The sequence below is a fragment of the Humulus lupulus genome, chromosome 4, assembly GCF_963169125.1.
Source record: "Humulus lupulus chromosome 4, drHumLupu1.1, whole genome shotgun sequence".
Taxonomy (NCBI): Eukaryota; Viridiplantae; Streptophyta; class Magnoliopsida; order Rosales; family Cannabaceae; genus Humulus; species Humulus lupulus.
This window is the reverse complement of record NC_084796.1, coordinates 107,407,585-107,417,389: the sequence shown is the minus strand read 5'-3', so window position 1 is coordinate 107,417,389 and position 9,805 is coordinate 107,407,585. Positions and strand designations below refer to the sequence as shown.

Below are 9,805 nucleotides of genomic sequence, written 5' to 3'. Positions count from 1 at the left end.
TGCTTGTCCATCTTCAGTGTATCTACCATAATATTCTCCACCTCTATCTGATCTCACTATCTTAATTTGCGTGTTGCATTGTTTCTCTACTTCAGCTTTAAATATCTTAAAGACATCTAACGCTTCGCTTTTGTTATGAAGTAAATAGATATACATGTAGCGTGAGTAATCATCTATGAAAGAGATGAAGTATTTCTGACCATATGAGTCCATGTCTGGACTACATATATCAGTATGTATGATTTCTAATAGGTCAGAACTCCTATGGACACCACTTTTCTTAGACTTGGAGGTATGCTTTCCCTTAATGCAATCCACACAAGTATCAAAATCAGTAAAATCTAAGGTATTGAGTACCCCATCATTTACTAACCTTCTAATTCTATCAATAGAGATATGTCCCAATCTCCGGTGCCATAATGTAGAGGAATTCTCATTCATAACACATCTTTTATTGCCAGCGTGAACGTGCATAGTATTATAAGCGATATTGTTTTGTAAATTAAGGCAGTAAAGACCATCAGACAAAATACCATTTCCAACACATTCAGATTTATTATATAAATTAAAAGATTTGTCTGAAAATGTAAAGGAAAAACCAAAAGGTACAAGTCTTGAAACGGAAATCAAGTTTCTAGAGAAACTTGGTACATAAAATGTCTTTTCTAACTTTAAAACAAAACCGCTACTTAAAACTAAATGGCACGTTCCTATAGCCTCCACATGTGAGCCCATCTTGTTTCCAGATAAGATGCTTTGCTCACTTCCCACTGGCTTCCTTAGGTTTTGTAAACCCTGCAAGGAATTTGAAATGTGAATTGTCGATCCAGAATCAATCCACCATGTGTTAATATTAACATTATCCATATTAGATTCATAACATACGAATGAAATTTGATTACCTTTGTCGTCCATCCATTTCTTGAACTTGGCGCATTCCTTTTTCGCATGTCCCTTCTTTTTGCAGAAAAAACATTTGATGGAATCCTTCTTTATATCGCCTTGGGGAGGCACTTTATTTTTCCCCTTGTCCTTCTTGGATGGTTTGCGTTTCTTGCCTTGGGTGGCCATGTGAGCACTTTCACCTTGTTCCTGCAGGAGCCTTGCTTCTTCTTGAGCACACATGGTTATCAGTTCATTGATAGTCCATTTGTCCTTATGTGTGTTGTAGGAAATTTTGAAAGGCCCATATTGAGGTGGAAGATGGTTAAGGATGTAGTGGACCAGGAAGGTTTCAGGAATGACTACATCGAGTTTCTTCAGTTGAGCAGAAATGTCCCTCATCTTTGAAATATGTTCTCTAACTCCTTTGACACCGGTGAGTTTTGTGGATGAGAACTGGTGGATGAGGTTGTTGTAAAGTGGTTTGTCCGAAGTGTCGAACTGCTCATCGATCAGTTTGATCAAGTCTTTGACTTTCTCAGGTTGCTCCACCGATCCACGCATTCCCAGAGGGATCTTGGACATGATGAACATGATGCTGAGGCGATTGGACCGCTCCCATTTCTCATATAGTGCGATCTGAGCAGCAATGCTAGTCGCAGTGATTGCAGCAGGTTCGTCCTTCCTTATTGCGTAGTCCATGTCGGCGCAGCCTAAATGAAGAAGAACTCGTTCCTTCCAGATTTTGAAATTATCACCCCTAAGCTCAGGAATTTCGGTAAGGATTTCAGCAAAACTAGAGGATGATGAAGAAGCTGCATGAATAGGATTACAAACTTAGATTTAGAAGATTGAGGCTTAATGAAGTCATGTTTTACCAATGTATAACATGCTGAAGATTGAAATTTTATTAAACAAAAGTTGCCTGTGGGCTAAATTTTTAATTTAATAAAATTGGATGTAAAGGATGATAGATTATTCAAACGAATTATTTGGGATAAAGTAAGGTTTGAAACTTCTATCTTTATTAAACTTTATGATAAAACTATTAAATTAATTATCATAACTCCTGTGGGTAAATTAAGAAAATTAATTTAATATATTATCCTAATTAATTATATAAATATAATAAAATCCCTGTGGGGTAAAATTGTTATATTTATATAATCAATCACAATTTTGTCCATTATGTGATCCTTTCAAATATATAATTTTATATAATTAAAGATGCTGTGGCTACTCCCTAATTATGTAAAATTATATGGTTCACTAGACATTATGTTTTAGGCTCTAGGAAGACCTAAGAACAATTTCGTTATAACATAATAGGCAAGCACAGAGAGTAGTGCTCCTAGTGTGGTCGTCCGAAGATCATTAAAAACCGTTCTAGATTGAGCATTTGTCTCAGTTTCATGCGTTCTTATGTCAACCACAAAATTGTTTATGAATTATTCATAATTTTATTCACCCTAAATGTTTTATGAATATTTTATGAATAAATTATGGAGATTAATGTGCTAAATATTATTCAACCTATCTTAATGTTTTGAATATAATCTAAATATATCTAGCACAATAATGGAATATATACATAATGTATTTAAAATTATAAAGGCATACATATAAAATTAAAGATAATTATACTAAAAATAAATTTTGCATGAATAAGAACAAAATAATCATACAAATTAGTATAATTAATTATATGTACGAAAATACAATAATTCCATATATATATATATACTTAATGGCAGAGAAATTCATGCTAAATAAAACAATAAAATCATTTATTAATCCGGTGAATTAATAAAACAATTGCACAAACTTAATTGTAAAAATTAATTACATTCTTAAAATAGCACAATTATTTAATATTTCATTAATAAAAGAAATATACCATACACCAAAATCAAGTAATTGCACATTTTAATTAATTTCCAAATATATAATTTACCAAAATTATATGTTTTAATTAAATTGGCAAAATAAAATTTATTGTCCAAATAAGCATTAAAATGAATAAAATAACAAAATTCCAAAATAAATCAAAAAATTAATTTTCTTCATTTTAAAAAAAAAAAAAAAAAAAAAAATCTGCCATGGGGAAAACGACATGTCGTTTTCCCCTTAGAATCGTCAAATAACCCGTCAAACGACGGGTCGTTTGTGGTGCTGTAGGTGGGAAACGACATGTCATTTTCCCCTTTAGTGTGCCGGAAGGCTTGTCAAAACGACAAGTCGTTTTCTTCATAAAATCAAGAAACGACATGTCGTTCATGTCGTCTTCTTCAGCCACCCGGGTCTTTTTGACCCGTTTTTCTGAAAGCGGGTCACGCGACCCGATCTCCAAACCCGACTATAAAACCCCATTTTGACGTCGATTTTCAAGATTTTAAAGCCCAGAATTCATGTAAATACATAGATATGAAGATTCATAGCCTTATTTTTCATAAAAAACAACTTAAAATCAAGCATTAATATCAAAGAAAAAGTTTGACTATAACCGGGTTCTTAAGGTTTCAAAAGTTGTTTTGAGTTTCAAAACATGTTTTTGATACATCAAAACATTAAAAAAAAATAATAATCTTAAGATGTCCTAATACTCAAATAGATCGAAAATACATATTTGAATTAAAAATAAATAAATAAATAAAAAATTTCAACTTAAGGCCATGAACGTGTATGTATATGGTCATTGTTTTGTTTTTAAACTAGTTTCTCAAATAACAAATTATTAGAAACACTTACCAAAGATTTCTAATGCAACTAAATTGAGAAACAAATTTGAATTAACAATTCCAATTTTCAACAATATATGAAACTATATACACGAATATATAATATATGTGAATAGATGAAGACATAGGCACATCTATAAATCATGAAAAAAAATATATGTGTATATATGCAGATAAAATTAGCAAGGCAGAGATGTAGACTGGCGACTGATACCAAATGTTAGAATTAATATGAAAGTAGACATATGAACAATTCTATATACATGTAGGCGGAATTAATATATGAATGAACATATGCAAAAAAGAATCGAATATTGTATACCTCCAGCCATTGCTATTGATAACCTCGATCTAGCTTTAGATCTACAAAAGAAAAGAACAGAAATTAGAACGAGTACACGGGCTTCCAAGCTCTCACTAACTCTTTTAGATGGAGTTACTGAAAGTCAGAATGAGTAGCGAGCTTGGGGACCGGTACTCTATATTTATAGAGTGAGACCTACCATCAGAGTCTCTGCCACAGATTGAGATATTTCCTCAATCAGTTGGGATATGAAAAATCGGGTAACAACAAATCAGGTAACAAACAATGTTGACCATTAATTAGAATATTTTGTCAATAAATTAAATATTGACTTTAATATATTAAATCAATTAGTTGATTTTATATACCAAATAAATAATATTCTAACATTAACATGCCAGTAACATCAATCAAATTAGCATTCCCAAAACATGATGAATTATCATAGAAATACATAAACTTATTATTACATGAAAAGCTAAAGGTATAAGCATAATCCATTACAAAATGAGAAACGACAAATATTAGGTTTCTCTTTTTTGAGAGAATACAATACACATTATTAAGTTCTGATGCATAAATATTATTAAAGACTAGTTTGGTAGATCCTACAGCTTGAACGGTCACTCTTTGGCCATTTTCAGCACAGAATTTTTTTTCATTCTTGTTTGGGATTGTTCTGCTTGATAATCCCTGTATAGAATTAACAATATGTATAGGTAAGCCAGTATCAAACCACCATGAATTTTTATAAACTGGTGCATGAAATTCTAGTGCAAAAAATAATTTTGACAAAAATACCTTTCTTGTTTAACCAAGCATTGAAACCTTCACAATCTTGAAGTGACCAATTTTCTTGCAAAAGAAACACTTCATTGATCCATTAGTTTTGTGGGGCTTATTCTTTTTTAGATGAGACTTGACACCAAAACTTAAAGCACTAGAATTAGTGTTCTTGTTACCAGAATGCTTCTTGTTTTTTTGGCATTGAAACAAAATTAATGCTTGCAGTCTTTCCTCTTTGATATCAAACCACCATGAATTTTTATAAACTGGTGCATGAAATTCTAGTGCAAAAAATAATTTTGACAAAAAATACCTTTCTTGTTTAACCAAGCAATGAAACCTTCACAATATTTCTTGAAGTGACCAATTTTCTTGCAAAAGAAACACTTCATTGATCCATTAGTTTTGTGGGACTTATTCTTCTTTAGATGAGACTTGACACCAAAACTTAAAGCACTAGAATTAGTGTTCTTGTTACCAGAATGCTTCTTGTTTTTTTGGCATTGAAACAAAATTAATGCTTGCAGTCTTTCCTCTTTGATCACTTCATCATCCTCCTACACACAAATGGATATTAATTCATTAAAGCTTTATTTTTGCTCTTTCAAGTGACTGCAGTGATCAGAGAAATAATTAAGCAGGATGTGTAATAGAAATGGTTCATCAATGTTCATCTTGAGACCCTTTAGCTTTTCTGCAATTTCAATTCTCTTCATTATATACTTCCTTATGCTCTCTTGTCAATTGAACTTCATCTTGGTTAGTGTTTTATACGTAAATACTTATGTAATATATATCTTGTTTAACTAATACCAGAAAATCATATATGTGTGTGTGTGAAAGCTAGATGTATAAATGAACAATACAAATCATTTTAAAAATTTTGTATTATTTGTGATACTCATTTCTTTTAATGAACTGCATGGATAAGTTATTTCATATTTGTAGATTAAGTAGAAAATTTAGTTCAAAAAATTAACCACTTCAGAAGTTAAATTCCATTCTAAGTTTTCAATTTGCTTCAGATTTCTTTATATGTGCATATATGATCCATACATATATTTTGACTAATTTATTAGCATTGACTATATGTGTTATAAATGCAGACGAAATTATATAATTAATTTAAAACATACTTCAATATTCAATAATATAAGCATGGCTACTTTGCCAGCATTATGCATTCAATAAAATATATATAAGATAATTATTATGTAATGAAGATGAATCTCAAATTTACGTAGACTACGAATAAATTAATTTGCAAATATATAAATATATATATATGACAATTCTCCTATAGGACTTCAATTTAAATCCTACCGGTAGGGCTCTTACTGTTTCTCGACCCCTGAACAGTTTTCGGTGCGGCTTTTTTTATGACCATGTATATTGTAGCTATTTATAGCATCCTGCAAATTTTCAGAAAATTCCGAATAGTTTACAGTACCGAAAACTAGGTTCAAACATGTTGCTTTCCACGCGCATAAAAAAAATTAGTCACGCGTGCAACAACATGTTTGAACCTAGTTTTCGGTATTGTAAACTATTCGTAATTTTTTTAAAATTTGTAGGATGCCCTAAGTAGCTAGAATATACACAGTCATGAAAAAAAAATCGCGCCAAAAATTGTTCACAGGTTGAGAACACTGAGAGCCTCGCCGGTAGGGCTTAAAGTGAAGTTCCTATAGGAGAATTCTATAGGGGCTTCACTTTGAGCCCTACTGGTAGGGCTTTCAGTGTTTCTTGACCCGTGAACAGTTTTCGGCGCGACTTTTTTTTATGACCGTGTATATTGTAGTTATTTAGAGCATCCTGCAAATTTTCAGAAAATTTCGAATAATTTACAATACCGAAAATTAGGTTCAAACATGTTGTTTTCCACACGCATAAAAAAAAAATAGTCAAGCGTGCAACAACATGTTTGAACCTAGTTTTCGGTACTGTAAACTATTCAGAATTTTCTAAAAATTTGCATGATGCTCTAAATAGCTACAATATACACGGTCATAAAAAGAAATCGCGTCGAAAACTATTCACGGGTTAAAAACACTGAGAGCCCTACTGGTAGGACTTAAAGTGAAACTCCTATAGAATAATTGTCCTATATATATATAAATACTAGAGGTAAAGCACATGCTATAATTTACTTCTATTTGTTTAAATTTTATTTGCCTAAATTTTGATACTTTTTTATATTATAATACATCTGGCATATGGTATATTTTAATTTAAAATTAAATACGTTGTACTATATTAAAAGGTTCCTATGAATTTTAATTAAATAAATATAAAATTATAATCTTAAAATTTTGAGTTAATTATATTTTAATTATTTATATCAAGATAATTTTTTTGAAGGGTATCTCAAGCATTTTAAATCCAATAAAAAAAAATACACATAAATATACATAATATAAACAATGAAAGAAAGAATTTAATTTAAGTATTTAGCAATAATGTTATAATGATATTTGGTTACAACATAATTAATTAATTTAACGGTGTTAGTTGTAACCATTAACTTTAACGGAAAAATAATAAAATTTGTTAAACTAAGAAAATTTTATTAGATACACACTTTTTAAATATAAAGATATATACATATGTGTATGTAGTGGCTCTCTTGATACCAATTGTAATAAAATATTTACTTATGAAATATATTAACTTAATTATAATACATGCTTTATTATATATATATATATTGAACTATGACAGATTACAGATCAAAAGTATCTATAGAAATACTAACCAGGTTTCGCAATACTTGAATCCATTACAATCTTCTCGTACATCCACACTCTAGTTTCTCTTTAGTTGCATAATGGGACAAATGACTTGTGAGAATGTGTTAGTTCTAGCAGGGATTGAATTGGTCTTATATATTGTTGTAATAGCTGTTTAATATGTGTGAAGTTATATGATAGTTCCATTCATCAAAGAACTGTTAAATAACATCCATTCCCAATCAATACATTGGTCTTAATATATCAATACAAATTGAATAAAATTCAAACACATATTGTTGGGTTTTATTCCCTTGTAAAACTTTATTTTCTAAGTAACACATTTTATTATAAATAAAGAATATAAATCATTTTGTTTATCAATTGCATTACTTATGTGTTACATGATTATTTATTTAATACAATTGTTTGTAAAATCTGGAACATGTGTAACTACAATTATAGTGATTAGGACACAGTAGAAAATAATTGTAATTATATGTTCAAAAGTATTAGTCCTGATATTAAATCAGTGCACATGATTTCACTCATTAATAATCTATGATATGATCTTCTTACAGAGTGGTGTGGTGTCTTGTCTAAGATATTGACCAAGTAGATAAGATCGGATGTATCTAGTTACATCAGACTAGGAACGACATTGATTATTGATAGATAAATAAGTATCGTTATCATCAATTCTAATCAGTGTCACAACGTTGACCATAGGTCAATTCAATCTTAATTCTAAGTGATAGTATTTCTATTAATTATATTGTTTGAATATTTTAACTTGTTCGTTAAAAGCTTACCCTACGACATATCCTATACTTACACATCTTGGAGATTCAATGCTCCATCAATCTCTGTAGTACCAATCAGAGGTGTTGCTCGTGCTCTGTCTCTAACTGAGAGTATATCAGTATATCATCGATGAAGACAATCACAAACTTGTCCAAGTATTCATTGAACACCTTGTTCATCAGATCCATGAATGTTGTCGAGGCATTTTTCAATCCAAAAGACATGACCAAAAACTCATAATGCCCATACCTCGTGCGAAAGGCTATCTTAGGGATATCCTCATCTTTGATCCTCAGCTAGTGATAACCATATAGAAGATCAATCTTTGAGAATACTGGCTTACCCTACAACTGGTCAAACAAGTCATAAATTCTTGGCAGTGGATACTTGTTCTTGATAGTTAGCTTGTTCAACTCCCTGTAGTCAATGCGCATTCTCAACTTCCCATCCTTCTTCCTCACAAACAGCACTAGTGCACCCCACGGTGAAAAGCAGGGTCTAATGAACCCAAATTTAACTAATTCCTGTAATTGTACCTTCAATTCATTCAATTCTGTCGGAGCCATTCTGCATGGTGCTCTAGATACTAGTTCTGTTCCCAGTGCTAACTCAATCTCCCGATGCAGCCGTAACCCTGGTAGATTCTCTGGGAACACATCCAAGAACTCACAGACCAATCTAGTTTCTACCAGCCCGACTAGCACATTCTTGGTGGTATCCACTACTCGCTAGAAATCCTATGCAACTCACATGCAATAGAACTCTAGCCTTCACTGTCGAGATCATAGGAACGCGAGACCCATTCACAGCACCCACAAACACGAATGGGCCCTATCCCTTAGGTTCAAAGGTCACCATCCTCCTTTTGCAATCAATAGTCGCCCCATACTTGGCTAACCAATCCATGCCCAAAATGATATTAAAGTCCTCCATATCTAGCTCAATCAGGTCTACAGACAGCTCCCTACTATCTACCTCTACTGGTAGTGTTCTGACCCATCTCCTAGAGACTACCAGCTCCCCTGTAGGCAGGAAGGTCCCAAATCCAAAAGCATACACATCACATGGTCTACAAAGTCTGTCTATCACCCTACTAGAAACAAACGAATGTGTAGCACTAGAACCAATCAATACAATATACGTAGAGCCAGCGCTAGAAATATGACCTATCACTACCGAGGGACTAGCCTCAACCTCTGACTGGGTCAGTGTGAACACTCAGGCTGGAGTCAAACTGTCACACTTCTTTTATTCCTCTTTCTTCAGCTGTGGGCAGTCTTTCCTGATGTGCCCCACTACCTCACAAAAGAAGCATGCATTAGCATGACATTTTCCCAAATGGTGCCTCATGCACCTGACGCACTCTGGATAACTTCTCCAGGCCTCATTGCCGCTTTTCCATCCACCCTGAGCACCCCGAGCCCTTCTATTTGGACCAGGAATAGTAAAAGTGTCTAGAGTCTTGCTCTTCTAGTCATTAGGGCCTCCTCCCCTACCAAATCCAGCAAATGGAGGTACTACCCTCTGGGCATCACGCCTAGCGGTGCTCTTGCGCCAAATCT

General features: G+C 32.6%; 1 protein-coding gene across 1 annotated transcript; it reads right to left on the bottom strand.

Annotated features, from left to right (window-relative positions):
* Positions 1 to 517: 517 nt before the first annotated feature.
* Positions 518 to 4,307, bottom strand: LOC133830703 (uncharacterized). The gene is made up of 3 exons (XM_062260742.1): positions 3,943 to 4,307; positions 903 to 1,697; positions 518 to 795 (listed from the first exon to the last, which is right to left on the bottom strand). Exons 1-3 carry the CDS (start codon positions 3,950 to 3,952, stop codon positions 761 to 763), a joined length of 840 nt encoding a protein of 279 aa, XP_062116726.1. The 5' UTR covers positions 3,953 to 4,307; the 3' UTR covers positions 518 to 760.
* Between the last annotated feature and the right edge of the window lie 5,498 nt (positions 4,308 to 9,805).

Excerpts from the sequence above, each read along its gene's own strand:
- LOC133830703 (XM_062260742.1), bottom strand. Across the intron at positions 796-902 it reads GAAATGGATGGACGACAAAG|GGTTTACAAAACCTAAGGAA; the intron begins GTAATCAAATTT and ends AATTCCTTGCAG.